Here is an 18,176-nt window from a genome sequence, read left to right on the forward strand (position 1 = left end):
ACACACGCACACACACCAGGTGTTCATATAGCCCAACACACACACATTCATATAGTCTGACACACACGCACACAGACAGACACACAGCATACTTGCTGTGGCAGTGTAGCAGCAGGTCTATAATGAAGGTCTGCCAGGCCTTCTCCTTGCTGAGTGTGTCCAGAGCCGTGGGCAGGAGGGCGAAGCACAGGGTCATGACCTCCAGGGCCTCACAGCACACCTGCTCATCCTCCCCATCTGGCTCCTGCCCCGTGTTGGTCTGGAAAGGAACACACACACACACAATATGGGTGTGTTCAATATGGGTCTTCGTCTATGTTCTGGTTGGACGAGATCAGGGGGCTCAAAGTGCCGGCCGACAGGCCATTAGCTTGAACACCGTGGATCTAACCTGTATCAACTTTAACACCATCTGATACATCTAACATGCACTAGCTTTAACACCTTAGATCCAACCTGTACTAGCTTACACACCTTCTCATAGATCTTGCTAATCTCTTCGTTGGAGCTGAAGACCAGCTGCACTGTGCCACAGCCTGAAGCCCACACGATCTTCTGCACGGCCCGGATCACACAGATGTCTGGGATGTACTTAGAAGCCTGGAAGAAGTTCTGAAAAAGAAAAGGCCAGAGGTCGACATTCGTAACTCATGTAGTCATCCTTCCGTGACACAAACCCATCTTTCCAGGTCTCTCTCTCTCCTCACCTCATCAGAGATCTGCTGGGCCAGCCGTATGGCCACGTTGCGCAGCATGCATTCGGAGGCGGGGTTGGGGATGTGCTGCAGGGCGGTCTGCAGCACCAGGGCCTGGTCGTGTGTGACCTGGTTGATCTGGAGGGAAAGTGAGGGCCATTACAGCTTCTACAGGTACAGTCCTGCACTTTTGTGATTCATGTTGTTTAATTTGTAACTTGTATAACTGCATGCTCTTATGGGTCTTCCCTTTGGCACTTGTTTAGCTTTTCACAATGTATGCTTCATGTTTTGGCTACTTGCAATGTTTGGGACTATCCCGTTGTTATGATCAGTGACCTATGCTCTTTTGTAAGCTCTCTCTTGGAAGTCGCTTTGGATAAAAGCGTCTGCTAAATGAATAAATGTAAATGTACAGCTTCGCACAGGCCTCAGGCAGGGCAACAGGCAGAACTGGTTAACTGTGGTATGTGAACTATGCAGGAAACTAGTCATAAAGGGTGGGGTTTTAAGTGCGCATGTTGTCAAAGTGTTATCAAAGTGTTCATGTTAAGTCAGTGTGTCTGTGTGCGTGTGGTGGGTGTATATTTATTCAGTTTGTGTGTGTGTATGATGATTGCGTGTGTGTTTCTGACCGGCGAGACAGGGATGCTGCCCTCAGCGTTGGGCTGGCAGGCTTCCGCCACGGCCCTGACGTGTCCAAAGCCCACGGCGGTCAGCAGCAGCTTGGCGATCTTCAGAGCGTTGAGGTACGCCCCCCGCCGCGTCTCCATGTCTGCGCTCGTCAGGAAGTTGTTCCTGGTGAGCATGCTCAGTACGAGCGGGAGACCTCCGCTCTTCAGGAAGTTGAACTGGAAGTCACAGGCTTCCTCGCCCAAGGTGCCGCTGGCAGGCATGAGCAGAGAGTACACCACCTGGGGGAGGAGGGGGGAAAATGTCAGGGTCCCAAACGCGTAACCAACCCTCATAGCTCACCCTAAACCCCTCACAAACTAACCCTCATGACAAACCCTGACAACAAACGGGTGCAAACTCTCTCACACAGATCCACACTACCCACCTCGATGAGGTAAAGCACTTGTGAAGGAGGGGGCCCAAAGAAGCGGGAGTCTAGACTGGGACTGAGGCTGTTCTCCCCCAGCTTGGCATGGTCCAGACACCCCGCACGCAAGCTGCCCACTGTGGTGTGATCTAGGAACACACGCACACACAGCAGGACCAGTCAGAATCCTTTTGAAAATTCCCAAATACAGATGTTATGCATCCCAAAGACTGTCAAATCTAACATGACTAAAATGAGTAGTGTGCTTCCTGGGCTGGTCTGGGCTGATCAAAGATGTGTTTTCCTTTGTGGTTGTTTGCTTTAGTTCTGTGGGTTTGTGTGTACCTGTGGGAATGCTTGTTTTGTGTATACGTTTGTGTGATTGTAATTGTTCTGTGCGCATTTACGGACATTTTTCATAACTGAATAATAACATAACAGAGCAATGAGTATTTTATGTGATATTGAAACATCATTCAGCATGTCATAAATAATGTAAGCATTTGATTCATCATTTGATTTATCCTTGGAACATTTAATTTATAATTTAAATTACGTTTTAAAAGGAAAAACCTTCAATAGGCATTTATAATCTCAGCAAAACCTTCCATAGGCATGGACAGCTACAATGTGTGTGTGTGTGCGCACGTGCGTACCTGGAGGCATGAGCTTCATGAGCAGCCTGGCTCCATCTCGGAGCAGGGGCATGGCGAGGCTGCAGCCCAGGTCGGCCACCTGCCACAGGAAGGACACGTAGCGCAGGTGCAGAGACATGATCTGGAGACGAGGGCAGACGGAGGATTTACGCTTCAGCATATCCACTCAGGAGGTCGTCTACAGGCGTGCTCATCTGTCTACGAGTGCATTCGTTTGGGTATGCTGTGTGTGTGTGAGGGCGCATGTCTCTCACCACCCCGGGAAGGCAGCTCTCAACCTCCGGGTTAGGTCCATCGCTGAAGTGGTTGCCGTGGTTTCCAGGTGAGCCGGTGGAGGAGTCCGAGGAGCTGTCTGGACTGGAGGGCATGTTGGCACTCACCTGGGTGAGCTTGGCTGTAATCAACTACAGACACACAAGCATATATTGGTCCAAATGTCCAGTTATGACAGACAATATAGTGACAGACGGAAGCCTCAAACTTGAATAAAACCCACCGTTTTATCTTTGAGACTGAGCTGCCCAATCAGCTTCCTGTCGTCCGCTGGATCCACCACCTCTCCACCAATGAACAGTTCTATCTTGGTGTGAGTGGCATTGGCCTTGATCCTGGTGAGGATGCCTCTGCGCACGGAGCCGATGGTGTCGTTGGTGTGAGACCAGATGTCCAGGTCGTCGACCTGGCGGCCCTGGTTGGGGAACCGCACGATCAACGTGATGTGCTTCCCACGGAACGCCCTGAGAGAGGAGGGCAAAAAGAGGGGCTTAGAAAATGTGTGTGTGTCTCTGTGTGTGTGTGTGTATGTGTCTGTCTGTCTGTCTACCTGGACATGGGCAGTATGGTCCTCTCCTCGTGGTAGTCGCTGTCGCACTCGTTGATGTACTCCTTCAACACGGTGAGCACTCGGACCATGCGGACGGCCTCCTGGCGGGCAATATTGACGCTGTCCTTGTCCCCGTCTAGCACACATAGTGTGTCGTACGATGCCTTGAGACGGTCAAAACAGGACTGGATGAAATCCTCGTGGATCTCAACCTGCAGGTAGAGAGAGAGAGGTCAAATGATGGAACTTGTACAAATAAAGAATATTTAGGAGTTTAACACCAGAAATAAAAGAAGGGTTTTTAGGACTTACTTGACCCCCTTTCTTTTTAAGTATCTACAAAAGCTATGTTTTCCCTTTTAGTAACGAGATGTTTCTGTGTACCTGGTTGACCTGTAGTTTGGGTCCCAGGTTGGTGTAGATCTCCTTCAGCAGGTCTATGGCTCGGCTGGCGATGTCATCACTTCCCTGAATGACCACCTGTGGGGGCAGGGTGATGAAAGAGATCAGGACTCGTGTGATTGTGTTTCAGAGCACACGTGTAGGCTTAAGCTGCTATGGGTCAGACTAGTGGCCTGATCTCAAAAAGGGCCATTCAACTTCCAGCCTGGAGAGTGAGCCACAGAGCGAGAGAGAAACAGGGACAGAGAGGGGCATTGCTAGGAATTAGCGACCGCCAGTCATTCTAGATCCCCGAGAGGAGGTTCTAGATCCCTGACAAGAAGTTCTAGATCTTTGAGAGGAGGCTCTAGATCCGAGAGGGATGTGGAATCAGTACACATGCCTCCTTCCTTACTTTGGTGTTGTCAATGCATTTTTACACATAGAAGGATTAGAGAGCAATGTAGGTCAACCAAAATGCACAGCTGCTCTCAACTGGGCCAGCTCCTGCTTTCCTACAGCAGCAGGCTTGCAGCTAGCAGTTCCAGCAGTTGCTCTGAAACAATCTAATCACCTCTAAACTCTCCAGCTGGAGATAACATGCAGGGCATTCAGATGCAGCACTCAAGGCAGATTTCTGAAGATTATTCCCTTGTTGGTTTTGTGTCAAGCCATAGCAGAGACGTCATCCGTTTATCAGGATTTCCCGCAGAAAATGTGTTGGTTAAGGTGGTAGGGTGGGGTAGGGTGGGGTCAACTTTGTGCGATAGACTAATGCGGGGGGGGGGGGGGGGGGGGGCTAGTTTGTGCGATAGACTAATACATTCTGCAGAGAAGAGAGACTGGCTTTTTGGAATGGAAGGGAGAAAACAAGACAGAGTAACACGGTGGATAGCGCTATAAAAAATAAAAAAAACACAACAGCGTTAAGGCAGCAGGCGCGTGTTGCTTAGACGGCCGCCTCAGCTGAAAAGTGCTGCGGGAAACCCTGCATTTATGTTTCACATGGATCCTCAGAGCCATTTACAGAAGTTTCAGGTGAAATGGGCCTAGCTATATCGGAACTTGGCAACTGCAACACTGTGAAAGCCGCAACAAATCTAAAGGCGTATGTGGGTTTCTGACTGACCCTCCAGAGGTAGTCCAGGCCGATGAGCTCCAGGTCGTCCATCATGTAGGCCCTGCGCTTGGCCACCAGCTTGCCCTCGCGGCAGTTGACCGCCTTGAAGAACCTCTCGAAGCACTTCATACCGTTCTCCGTCAGCAGAGACGGATCCAGCTGCAGGACGTTGTTCTCGAAGAAGTCCTTGTTAATGTCCGGGTCCAGATCAGGTTCATCCCCCATCAGCTTGGAGTACCTAAGTGGAGACATGGCAGCGTTTATTGGCCAGGCAGCTCCAGAACAGGAAGGTCCCTAGGATGGACTGTGTGGACCGACTCAACTGATTGACTTTGATGCGTTTCGAATAGGCCAGAGTAGTATTTCCTGAATGTAAGTGTGAGTGTTGGGAATGAGCGCTACCATTTAAAGCAGGCCTCTCGGTCACAGAGGAACACAGCGTTCTCAGCCAGACACTTCCAGATCTGCTTGGCTTGTGGGGCGCACAGCCACAACTGGCCGTCCTTCAACAGGAACCTGCACATACACACAGCCTCCATGTTATACACCGTCACAACACACAGCTTCCATGTCAACACACACAGCTTCAATGAGTATGTTTACATGCACACTAATACTCTAACCGTCATTACGAATAGAACAATATTCCGAATTTGATACGGTCATGCTTAGCAACAGCATATTCTGTTTTGGAAATTTGGTCAGAATGTTAGAATTTTCCCATTAAGACATAAGAGTATGTGCTAATATTATTCCGGTTTTGGGAGCTTTCTTTGGACATGCATACAGGCATTCAGAATATGCAACTCAGCGGGGGTTTTTGTGCGCAGTTTTATAGCAATCATTTTACCTTTAAACTGTAAAATCTCACACCTATAAGATCTGTATCTTAATTTTATGTTGATGGCCTGACAATGTCATACCTCAGGAAGTTGAGTCTCTCCTGCACTTCCTGGACGTGGCTGTAGCGACTCCCTGGCCTCACCGTCTGAGGGTCAAACTCCGCTTGCTCCGCTACAGAACACACACATCAAATGGTTCATTTATGTGCCATGCAGGCAGTAGGTTACCACACATACACACACAGTACAGAAGGTAGGCTACCACACACAACCACACAAGCAGCTCCACCATGTACAAGTACACCCCACAACCTACACACAAGTGCTTCCTCTCCCCCTAGATGCACTAGGGCTTCCTGGTCCAGACAAACAGCAGCCGATCTTGAACTAGAGTTAGTTCTCGCTATCTGGGAGACCTATTACCCAATAAGCCTATCTGGTAGGGGTGGGGAATCGTTTCGCATTTGAATCGCGAATCAGTCTTCTAGCGATTCATATCGATTCACAAATTTCAAAAATCGATTTCTTTCTTAAAATGTTATATAACAATGACTTTATAGAAACAAGTAACACTAAACTGGAATCATATGTAAGCATATATCAAAACTTGATAAAAAATTGAATACAAATGCATTCACGATTTATCGAATTGTGACCTCCAATAATCGATTTGAATCGTGACGAACCAAAAGACTCTCACCCTACTATCTGGACCTTGCTTTGGGACCAATCAAGGGGAATCAAGACCAACCTTTGGAGAACAGCCTCATAGTGTCCATGTAGGCTGACAGGCTCTCAGCCACCAGGGTGACCAGCGCGTGGTTGTGCTGCAGCTGGTTGATCAGGTCGTGGCGGTAGAACACGTGAGGACTCCTCTGGGTCTGGCTGTAGAAAGAGAGGAGGGAAAATGGAGAGAGTGAGTAAGGAAGTGTGCATCAGAAAAGAAGAAAAAAATTAAAATTAAATGATGACATCTGTACAAACGTACATCTCCCAATAATATATCCGATTACATTGATTTTAGACATATTGATATTTACTATGTGTGTGTGTGGACATGAGTACGTGTGTACCCTTCTTTCTACCATAAGGAACAGCAGGTGAATTTGGATCATTGAATCACTATGTTGTTTGTCTTAGGAAATGTGAGTAAGTTAGCCCCCGGAATGTGAACTCAAACATGTCTCAGCCTGATTGGAGCTGACAGGAGCACAAACAGAAGAAACCCACGTCAGTCTCAAACCACACCCTGGTCCCACATAGGACCCACCAACCACCCTCCTAAGAGCTCTTTCTGGACAAGCGCCCCAAGGTCACTATGGGAGACAGGGTGCTGTTTGAGGTCTGAACAGAGGACAGAATAGCTGAAGCAGATCTATGAATGAAAGTTTACATTAGAGATCTGTGTTGCTAAAAATTGAATGAAATCAGATACACAAAATGTACAGTATAGAAATTGTCACAATAATATTCCCCAAATTAGCTGTCAACTTACCCCACTAAGTTCGTTTGTATGTTAATAGGCATTTTCTTTCTGAAAAACAACAGGCATTTGTGCTACATATTTGCTTAATTTACTGGAAACACTACTGCAGTGTTAAAAGTTGCTCAGGTGCTATTTACACAAGTCCATGTCTATACTAGTCTAGGTTCTTTTGCTTTTAGTCCCCCCAATATTCAAGTAATCTTGGTTTAACAGTTGCCATGTATGCCTGTTTCTAAGAAATAGAATGGATTGGCTTTTCTGGAGATTAGGATGCCATGGTAACCCCTAATGAAGAATAAAAGCCATGCTGTTGAAGACATGGTGGGGAAAAACATGGAATTTTAGAATAAGAAATGGCCCTTCTCTTGTGGAGAGTTAAAACTGTAGATGGATAGAACAATGTCATTTGAGAAACCAGTTTTAAACAAAACATCTTGCCTAACCCTAACACCATGAAGCCTTATGGCCTCCTCTTTATGTTCCAGATCCCCATCAGTGACACCTCATCTGGGCACCTCCCTGACCCCAAGCCCAGACCACCTCGGAGCCCTCATCTTACCTGAGGTTCTGAGGAGCTTCTCCAAACAGGCTGCAGATCTCTCGGATCTGTTTCAAAGCAGGGATCACCCACTTGTCATTGGTTCGCAGCTCTTCAATAAAGCGATCGATCCACTGGATCTTTTGCGTGTCTCTGTCCTGAGAGCAAAAACAGACAGTTTGCACTCGTTGTTGTGTAGGTCCACAGCAGCACACACACCTCACCAGACGCACACACACACACTCTTCCACACGCACAAGCAGCACACACCCTAGCAGACACACACCCTCCCAGACAGGGGTTACCTGCGAGCAGCTGTAGTCCAGGATCTTGATGTGAGCGCTGAGGGCCTGGTCCATGATGTCCACAGGCACGTCATCACTGTGCGCCAGGTTCCACAGCAGGTTGAGCACCTTGTGCGCCATCACGCCGTCCTTGTCGTCCTCCGCCAGGCGCCTGATCAGCTCCAGCAGCTTCTCGCGCTGCTTCTTACTCGCGTTCGTCCAACTGGCCTGAACACACACACACACGCACACACAGAGTTACAAGGGGTGTGTGTGTGTCTGATCTACATCTATATGCACGTGCAGGGACTGCCACACATATCGACCGTGAGCAAGCAAGACCGTGTCTAGCATAACAGCTGACTCACCTTGAAGCAGTCGAAGAGATGATCTAGCTGCTCGGGAGAGAAGTCCCACGCCAGCTTGGCCAGGAGGTCGTGGACGTTCTTCACTATGGCCTCGTGTTTACCAGCCTGGTTACGAGAGCAGCGTGTACGAGAGTGTGAGATTTCATAACCCCTCATCAGATCTCCTGTAACTAAACTAGAAGGTCTCCTGTACCTAGACTACCTCATCTCCTTGAACTAGACTACCAGGTACCATGAACCACACACACACACACCTGTGCAGCCCAAATGTTGTCCAGGTCCTGCATGGTTAGAGCCTTCTCCTTGATGACGAAGCGAAGGATCTTCTCCAGCTTCTCTACGTACTGGGGCTGGTGCAGGCTGTCCCTCAGAACAATGGTCAGGATGTGGTTCTGCTGGATCCACTCCTTAAAAGAGAAACACAGAGAGATAGAGATGAGGAGGGAGACGGAAATGAGGCACAAAACACACCCTGACAGACAGACTATACTTACCGCCATGCGTTCCGCAGTGAGCCACTCTTCCTCCTCTGGGTTCCCATGGCGATGTGTGTAGTAAGACACACTTGAGATGACCTTGTTGACCTCGTTTAATGCGTTCATCTTACCATTAAAAGAGGATATTTGCAATAACCTGTAGATTAGAGGATAGCCTCATTAGCATAAACATTTTATGTGAAGCCTGGTGATGACATGCGTCTGTATTGGACTAGCATCATCATCAATTACTAAACATAAATGGGTTAGAATTACAGCGGCTTTATAGTTTCAAACTCACCTAAGAATCATTTTTAACCTAAAAATCTCTAAATTCTTCACTGTTTCCTCCTGCCCAGGAACCCTTGAGGCCAGGTTCTTCAGGGACTTGATTATCATGGACAGAGCGTCATTCTTGGCCTCATTCTTGGCCTCCTTCTTCAGCTCGTCATCCGTCAGGTTCTCCAGGAACTGAGGAACCATCTCGATCACCGGGAGGAAGAACTTCTTCACTGTGTGCAGCGTGAGGAACTCGTAACACTGGCCGAAAGGCCTGCAAGGCAACACAACACGGTCAGGTCAAGACATGGCAGTCAAAGAAGAAGCACATATCACTACAATGAATAGAACTCCTCCTCCTATTCCCATAAGTGTGTGGCTAGACTTTAAGACCTGGTTCATGGTAGTCTAGTTACAGGGAGACAGTGTGACTATTTTTACTCACTTTATAAGTGCAGCGATGATCTGGACGTTCAGTGCTTGGCCACTTATGAAGCGATCGTGCAATATTTGAAACCCGTTTAACATGCCAAACTTGTTAATTAAATCCACCAACCAGCCCTGTTGAATGAAGAAGGAAACAGAAAACAGAGTAAAAATACAAACATTTGGATTCAAACTTGATTAAAACAGGCCTTTTACATTTGTGAAAAATAATAAATGTTCCCAAAATATTTGTTGACATCAAGCAACAAACAATTATTTTTTTCTTTTTAGTAGCTGATTTCTAGTTCAAGTTTTCATAGAACCTAGCAGAGTAATCCCATCCACCCCAGTAATTTAATCAAAACATACTTAAAGGCATACGCTCCTTAGGTTTACCAGTCCTACAGCAGTGTGAAAGATGCTTCAGACTCCTAAACTAACCACAGCTCCATATTATACTGTCCGTGCATGATCAATGAAGATGTAACTGTTAATGTGATGGATGCACTACATATATTAATATGTTTTATTGCCTCATGTTAAAAATATGTTTTCATTATTATTATTGCTGTAGAATACATTCTATCAAATGAAACCAGTTATATATTTCTATTGAATATTCTCATGGAAATTCAATGCAATGTGCTGGATGACAGAACCAAAACAGAGAAAAGGCAGCAACTGCACTAAGAGCCAACCCTGAAGGATTTATTTATAGAATGACTTCAACCAGTCTGCCATCTGATCCTCCAACACTGACTCAGGCAGTCCACAGCGAGTCAATGTTAGGTAGTATAAACATCATATATTCTACCTACAGTAGTGTAGGTGCTGCATTTACTATGATTATTGTAAACATTTCTTGCAGAGGCATTGCACATCAAGCATGACACTCCAGCTAACAATACAAAATAAGAAACCAGTTTTGAAATGAGCAGTGTGTTTAGGGGATACGAAACTTCCAGTGGTGGGCAAGTCATTTTGGTATATGTGACAGTGCATGTGTGTATGCGCGTGGGTGCGTGTGTGTGAGTGCTTGTGTGTGTGCTTGTGTGTGTATGCGCGTGGGGGTGTGTGCGTGAGTGCGTGTGAGTGCTTATGTGTGTGTATGCGCGTGGGGGTGTGTGTGCGTGAGTGCGTGTGGGGGTCTGTGTGTGTGTGCGTGTGACCGAGTGTGCGTCATACCTTGGGTGAGCGAGGATCCGGGGGTCTGGCAAAGAGCTCGTCTTGGGCCAGCGTGGCCCCGGCGGGGACGGTCTCAGAGGGGCGTGTTCCGTTGTAGATGTGGAACTTGCAGTGGGGGTTGGCGGCCATGGCCAGCAGCTCCAGCAGAGGGAACCAGTCCTGAGAGAGCTTGCTCACACACAGCTCCACCAGCCGGTGTGTGTTGTTGATGATGCATCTCTGGAAGGCAAAAGGGAGGCTTGAGTCAACCACCAATTACAGACCCCTTGCATTCACCCAATGTTCACAAGAGCGGTTTAACCTAGGCATGGGGTAACAAAGGAACAGGGTAACCGAGGAGCAGGTGTAACCAAGAACCGGGCGTAAGCGAGGAGCGAGATCGATGTAACCGATCCAGCTAAGGCTCAGCATAGCTTTCCTGCAGGAAGCCGTGAGTCATATACATTACCTCCTGTTACTCATGGGTGCATGTGTGAGTGGCTATGTGCGTTAATGTGAGAGAGGAGTCTCTCCTCCTTCCCCTCACCTCTATCCTCCCTCCTCTCCCTTCCCCAGCCCCAGCCCCAGCCCGAGGACAAAACTTACATGGATCTCGAACTTCCAGCCACTGACGGCCTCGTCTGTCAGGATCTTGGTGAAGGAGATGGTAAGGCCGTCTCGAAAAAACCTCTGACACGCCTCACACCTGACATCCAGACCTTCAGAGATGACCATAAACAGCACCGACACGTCAAAAACATAAAGGGAAAGTGAAACTGAAATTGTTATAGACATGAAGTCTGATAAATGTATCCCATTTAATTGGTGTGAACACAAAGGTCAAGACATAATAAAATAGATAAACCTTTAAATGACTTGGGAGCAGTGAGACGGTGTTCTTACCTTTCTTACTAAGATCTATAGCAGCTTCTAGAAGGACCTCCAACTCTCCTTTTGGCAGAACTGGAACAACCCAACGGGGCCTGGAACCACAAATATGTAAATGCAGATACTTCCATACACACCAAACCTTCTCCTATCCAGCTTAAGGTAGAATTTCAATCCAACTCAAGGTTATCTAATTCCTTGTTAGTTCCAAGATCAAATGCTTCATCTCCACTGGCCTAGTTCACCATTTGTAAATTATGTTTTTTTTTAAGAATCCGATGGCTTTCTTCCTATTTCACACCACAGGTCTGTGTGTGTGTGTGTGGTGTGTACCTGTTGATCATGTCATCCAGCTTGGCCAGGTCTGCATGAGGAAAAGCGGGTTCCTCCTCCTCCAACAGAGGAAGGCCATCGCCCTGACCCTGCTCCTCCCCTGGGCTTACTGGAGAGGTCTCATTGGACGAATTAGGGGATGATGTCTACAACACACACACACACAGGTTCTTTCTTAGAGCAATCACACACACACACAGGGCCGTCAAAGCCAGACCATCACATCCAGATGGACTGGATCCGCATTCACCAACATTGAGGGACTTTCTTTGATGTGTCTTGCAAGTAGCAAATGCAGTCTACCTGCATTCTACGTGTGAGTAAAATGTACAGAAGCTTTAGCAGTTGTGAATATTGAGAGTAAAATATTTCATCCTATTTTGAGTTTCTGTGGTTCAGATTGTAGCTAGACCATCCTTTTACAATTTAATTTCCTCTCAAATGGAAGACTTGACATTAGCCTACAAATAAAAACTAAGAAACTATAGACTAACCTCATAGCTAAGATGTTAAAAACTAAAACATGAATAATGCAGGTAAGTAAGATTAGTTCAGGAGGACAAGAACGTTGATGACCCGTCAATTAAGGAAGAATTCTCAATGCATGAGAGGGTGTGAGGAGAAGGGACAGGTGTCTCTTTTGAATAAGCTCAGCTCCCATTTTAGAAGACGCTCCTGGAGTTATCCAGACAATATTCTCTCTAATATTCTCATCTCCACCTTGGTCAAAAGCATTGAATATCCCTGAGCAACTGTGTAAGCTTGTGAAATGAAGGTTGTGTGTAGCTCTTCCCTGTGTCTTCCTGCTCTGTGTTTATGACTGACTGTATGTGTGTGTGTGATAGAAAGCCAGGCGAGTAAGGAGCAGAGCTGCATAACTTGGGAAATGTGGGGGTGTATGGAGAAGGCTTCTGCTTGGCTGACCTACATAGACAGCTTGCCTCTCACATCTCATCTCTTCCAAAAGACACTCGCTCTTACACACTTTTGCTTCCAGGGGCTTGTTTCATTGATGCCTTGCGCCATCATCCCTTCCCTAGTCCCTCCCTGTGTATGGTAGGTTGGGGAACAGACTGTTGAATGAAACAGTGTTGCAGTGTCTTCCCTCCTCCCCCTCCTTTCCTTTCCTCCCCTCCCGTCCCCTCCCCTACAATCACACACACAGCCTTCCAGCTCCTCCATCCTGCACACACACACACACACACAGCCTTCCCATTCCTCCATCCTGCACACACACAAACACACACACACAGCCTTCCAGCTCCTCCATCCTGCACACACACACACAGCCTTCCCATTCCTCCATCCTGCACACACACACACACACAGCCTTCCCATTCCTCCATCCTGCACACACACAGCCTTCTAGCTCCTCCATCCTGCACAAACACACACAGCCTTCCCACTCCTTCATCCTGCACACACCCTTCACTGACGTGTCAAATTCGTCCAAATACAGTAACAAGGAACACAAGTTTGAAAAAGAGTCGAACTATAATGGCAGGAGATGGAGGGTAAGTTATGAGGCTAGCAGAGTGAGGGCGGATGGTGATGATATAGAGCTAGCCAGTTAGAAACTACAGAACATGTATGTTTAAATATTATTATTGTATTTGCTCGGTGGGGAGCCGGATGTTCTGACCTGGTTCTGTGGGGGCTGGCTCTGAGCGTCAGGCGCCTGGCTGTCGTTGCCCCCCACTGGAGAGCCACGTGTGGTGGCTGTCATGCTCGCCACCAGGCAGATCTTGGCAATCTTGGCCTCTTAGCGAGCACTGTGCCGGAGAGAAACAACTACCACCTCAGCCGGGGTGCAGAGGGAGGAGAGCCCGAGCACGAGAGAGTGAGAGACGAGCACCTGGAGGTCTGCACAGACCGCTGAGACCATTGCATTACCTGCGGACCAGAGAAGGAGAGGGGAGAGAAAGGGTGAGTGGTGGATGATCCATGAGATCGGTCAGTTATGATGTTGACAGATAAACATTATGTTTTTCAAACCTTAAAAATGACCAGATGTTATAATGTACAACTCATTCAATTGGGCTAACCATTTGGAGATTAACTGAGAGACAGTACATACAATTAGAAACCCTTCAAAAGCGTAAAAGACTCTACATTAGGCTAGTTGTCTATTTCAGAAAACTGGAAAATGAATCTGTGGCCACAGCTGAGCAGAGAAGTAGAACAATGTCCCAGAGTGAAGTTCGATGAGATGGGAGTGCTTGCTAAGCAGCTACTGGTGAGGACAAAGCATTAACACTTTTCACATTCTTACCACCAGTATAGACACCTTACCAATTCTAAAACCTGTTGCACAACTTCACGCCACCTAAGTCTCTCTAGCCCTGTACCTCAGCCATCAGCTGTAAACTTGATGAGAGCTAGCCTGAATTCAATTTTACAGATGACTGAAATAGGATATGAACTATTTAACAGAAGTCTACAGTCTTTGACCAGTAGAAGACTGATGACCTAGGGTTGTAGGATATGTGGAAGTCGGCATTACTGACCAGATGAAGGACATGGCCACAAAACCCTGGCATTACATTTGAACTGACTTCACTTTTTCCCACATGTCCATAATCACATCAATGGTGTCTAATTTCAAAATGGTCTGGTGAGGGAAGCAAAATTGATAGTTACCTTTTTAGAAAGCTAGTAATGACACAAGAACATACTCTATCCAGTTTTAACGTTTAGGATCGTTACCTTGTTTTTGTCTAACTGAAAGCAAAAGTCACTTGTAGATGCCATGTACATCAGCATTCTTACACAGCTTACGTTAAATATATTCAGTTCACATTGTGAACCTTGAGCTAATCGTTGCAGTGGCTACCCAGTCATTTGGCTTGCTAGCTAGAGCTAATGTTAACTTGCTAACTGATTTGTCACCAGGTCAGAGTAAGTCATTATTAAAAAGCTGGCTACCCCACACAATTATGCGGGATCAAACAAATCGGCTATTACTGGTATCAATGCTATTATGACCTAGCTATCTGTACAGACTGATACGCCCCTAAGGCCTAGGCTCATTTTCAAAGCGCAGTTTCGTGGCCTGTGTGGCCTGGCTAGTGCTACTGCATTATAGCAAGATGGCTAACGAACTTTACGTATTACTGAACAACAATAAAAATCGTCCATCTACACCTTTAACATGTTTGTGAGCTAGTGTGATTCTCAGATAACAAGTAGCCTGACTAATAGGTAAAGACAATATGAACCAGCAGGCTAACTCTAAGCCATGACCGTTAATGTGCTAGTTAGCTAGCTAGGTAGCAACTTCCATTAAAGTGACACTTGCTTGGAGGCAGCTAGCTCTCTGTCAGTCATTAACACGGCGCACAATAGTGTCTTAATAGCTTATGGAAAACCTAACCATTTCATCCAATGTTGTTTGACATTCACAGCACGATGTTCTGTGAACAGTTAGTGCTAGCTTGCAAGTATCTACCCTAATAGCACGCAGTAATCGCTGGCATCAGTCAGCTTTTACTGAAGTGAATCCATGTACATACCCGGCTTTCAGTTTTGGAGTAGACGGTAGCTAGACCTTGCTCTGTTTTGTATCCGCTAACAAGTTAGCTAGCAAGCTAACGAGGTAGTGACAGTCCAAAAAATGACGAGGGTGGGTCCCAAGTCAACTAGCTACTAGCTACGCATTTCCAACTAAATTAACACACTAGCCTAGCGACTGACAATACAATAGATAGCAAGTGTAGGCTACTAGTAGTTTGCTAGCGGAATTTCTATGTTCCATCAGCTGACAAAAACATTAAATTACAAAAATGTAACTACGCTAGCTGGATGGCTAGTTTTCTGTCTGCACCAGCTGGCGCTTAACAAATACACTGAATGCTAGCCAGTTAGCTTTCTTGCCATAGTCATAGCTTGTACTGTAGTGTAGTTAGTTAGCTAGCTTAGCTAGTGCTACATGGCTACCTGGCTAACCACTTACCAGGAATTTGATATGACTTCCTTCTCTTTACCAGCTAGTCCAGCTTCGAAAGCGGTTGTGTTGTTGTCTTTTACTAAACTTGGCCTGTGTTGGAAATACCAGATCCTGGTTGTGTATTTGCCCGGTTTTGGGTGTTTTCCTGCGTCACTAGCACGGCTGCAGCACCCCCTTACTCAAAGTAGTCTGATCTCTTTCTGTCTATCAGTTCAGACCCAGCCAGTCAGTCACAACTTGCATTCCCTGAACCGCTAGAAGCCCTCAATATGGCGGAAATGCAGGCATGACAACAAATGTCGCTTGTCAAAGAGATGCCAAAATACTTTCAGAAGAACTCCAACGACCAATGTTACTTTGTGGCCAACAATTCATTCTGTGAGAAGTCTGCAAATGGAACCTCGGCCGAATGGACAAAACCCTAGTTTAATTAATGGATCTCGATTCCAGGTCCAGTAACCTACTATGGGAAGTTCCTGGAGTTTTTCCTACACATAACGTAATGGTGACTACAACCTACTCTGTCTCGAGTCTGTCTTGTGTCCAAAATGTCCAAAAGGTCCACAATGTTTTGTGTTGTGCATGTTGTTAGATCTGTTCTACGTGGAGATTAAATAAAAATTATTTAAAAATCGTTATCCTTTTATTAAAAATACCTCTTATTAAGTTTCATTTGCCAATTTCTGTATGCATTTTCTATCAAGGAGATACTACTTAAATCCAGTAGCACCAGCCGATCATGGGCATCACATTGCAAGAAACATATTACTTAAGTCTGATACCACTGTGAGGCCTATACAGCCATTCAGAAACAAACCAGTCATCAGAAATTGTGATGGGTCAGGTTTCTTATCTCTTACATCACACAGAAAGATGCCATACCATTAGTGTCTTTTGTGCATTATGTCAGTGTTTGCCCCCTTCTCACAAACTATGAATTGTTTCTACATAATGAGAGAAAGAGAACAATTAACCTATTGGTTTAGCTAAAATCCCTACAGCCCATTATCCTCACCTTGGAATAGTGAATAATAGGACTTTGGTAGTTGGCAATACTCTTTATAAAAGTATAAGCATATATAATTTTGAAACAAACAATTACTGAATGACTGAACAGACAAAAAACTGGGCAGGGTATGGAATAGAGAAAGACAAGAGCAAGCACAATGAAAAACCATATAGTAACACCCAGAGCCATCTAGTAGCATCCATATAGAATGTGAGAGACTGAGAGTCTGTGTTTTTCATGTGTGTGTGTGTGTGTGACGTAATTGAGTGTTTGTGTATCTTGTGTTCCAGCACTTTCCCTTCAGTACAATTATCCATTTGCCTTTATCTGTTGTATTAATGGTTTGAAATGTAAATGACAGAACAACAGACACTGATGTTCTTAAAATGTAGGAGTGGATGTCAGAGAAATTCTTTAAAAAGCTTACTGGAGGGTCTATATTCAATACACGATTTATTTTAACCACAATAGTGATTTTTTTTGTGTTTGCAATTTGAGTTGTCTGATATTGCTCCCTCGAAAACACAACCAAATGTATTTAGGGATGTACAAATGTTTGTTTTATGCTTTTGCTATATTATGTCCAGATGAGGACAATTGTGGGACACAAATGGATCATGGGACGTGGCTAGCTAGTTGAAAACTTCTCACTGACATTTTCTCCGATCCAAGATTCCGAATCCATATTTTCTGTGTAACCACATCATTTTCACTTCCTGTTAGACTACCAGCCTCGATAGTTCCAGAGAAAAGTATAACCGGTTTTGCAGACTCGTTTTCAAAATAAGAGCAAGTACTGGAATGTGCCGGAAGACGAGCCCTAGCTTTTAATATTGGCAATGTCCGATCAGTGAACATCTTCTGATTCCTCTTAACTGCTTGAATTCATTTCACTCTCATGTTGAGTGGACAACAACATATATCCTAACATCTCAAGAAATTTCAAGGAAGGTCTTTCTTTAATTATGAATGGGGGAGGGTGTAGCTCAGTGGTCAGAGTACTATACTTCATATTATTGGATAGCAGGTTGAAATCCTCCTGCACTGTATGTTGCATGTTGCACTGCATGTTGCTTTGGATAAATGAACACAATATTATTATGAAAGGAAGCTATTGTAAAATACCTCCCATTCCCATTTTGAGGATAATTGTACCAATATTATACGTATTCCTCTTATCTTCCTGAATCAATTTGGGTTCATGCAGACAATACAATATATGTAGCTTATCACCTGTTTACCTTTCAAATCATTCCACATTCCTGAATGAGTTTTGCCCATGTTGAAGGTCCAGCCTCACTGTTTAAACCTAAACTATTATTTTGCCAGTTTCTGAATTATTATTTATCGTTACCAAAAGTCTTAACCGTAGTGCACTATGCCGTTGTGACATTTCTACATTTTCAAATGAAAAGTAAAA

General features: G+C 45.6%; 1 protein-coding gene across 3 annotated transcripts in view; it reads right to left on the reverse strand.

Moving 5' to 3' along the window:
* Positions 1-16,236, reverse strand: part of usp9 (ubiquitin specific peptidase 9) — a 28,705-nt gene extending 12,469 nt beyond the window's left edge. The window contains exons 1-28 of one of the 3 annotated variants that reach the window (XM_047047897.1): positions 15,754-16,236; positions 13,444-13,694; positions 11,802-11,947; positions 11,484-11,563; positions 11,187-11,299; positions 10,602-10,820; positions 9,436-9,551; positions 9,013-9,264; positions 8,730-8,868; positions 8,490-8,642; positions 8,236-8,340; positions 7,889-8,095; positions 7,605-7,741; positions 7,055-7,093; positions 6,311-6,444; positions 5,641-5,731; positions 5,120-5,233; positions 4,727-4,955; positions 3,601-3,696; positions 3,217-3,428; positions 2,890-3,130; positions 2,648-2,797; positions 2,394-2,514; positions 1,756-1,886; positions 1,331-1,609; positions 708-833; positions 475-612; positions 93-259 (exon numbers count right to left, since the gene is read on the reverse strand). In XM_047047897.1, coding sequence (XP_046903853.1) covers positions 93-259; positions 475-612; positions 708-833; positions 1,331-1,609; positions 1,756-1,886; positions 2,394-2,514; positions 2,648-2,797; positions 2,890-3,130; positions 3,217-3,428; positions 3,601-3,696; positions 4,727-4,955; positions 5,120-5,233; positions 5,641-5,731; positions 6,311-6,444; positions 7,055-7,093; positions 7,605-7,741; positions 7,889-8,095; positions 8,236-8,340; positions 8,490-8,642; positions 8,730-8,868; positions 9,013-9,264; positions 9,436-9,551; positions 10,602-10,820; positions 11,187-11,299; positions 11,484-11,563; positions 11,802-11,947; positions 13,444-13,527 — 4,019 coding nt within the window. In that variant the 5' untranslated portion in view covers positions 13,528-13,694; positions 15,754-16,236. Of the gene's footprint in view, positions 1-92; positions 260-474; positions 613-707; positions 834-1,330; positions 1,610-1,755; positions 1,887-2,393; positions 2,515-2,647; positions 2,798-2,889; positions 3,131-3,216; positions 3,429-3,600; positions 3,697-4,726; positions 4,956-5,119; positions 5,234-5,640; positions 5,732-6,310; positions 6,445-7,054; positions 7,094-7,604; positions 7,742-7,888; positions 8,096-8,235; positions 8,341-8,489; positions 8,643-8,729; positions 8,869-9,012; positions 9,265-9,435; positions 9,552-10,601; positions 10,821-11,186; positions 11,300-11,483; positions 11,564-11,801; positions 11,948-13,443; positions 13,695-15,313; positions 15,622-15,753 lie in introns of those variants that run through there. The other 2 variants (XM_047047898.1, XM_047047899.1) reach the window with 2 other exon arrangements.
* Between the last annotated feature and the right edge of the window lie 1,940 nt (positions 16,237-18,176).

Source organism: Hypomesus transpacificus, chromosome 23 (assembly GCF_021917145.1).
Source record: "Hypomesus transpacificus isolate Combined female chromosome 23, fHypTra1, whole genome shotgun sequence".
In the NCBI taxonomy this organism is placed as follows: domain Eukaryota; kingdom Metazoa; phylum Chordata; class Actinopteri; order Osmeriformes; family Osmeridae; genus Hypomesus; species Hypomesus transpacificus.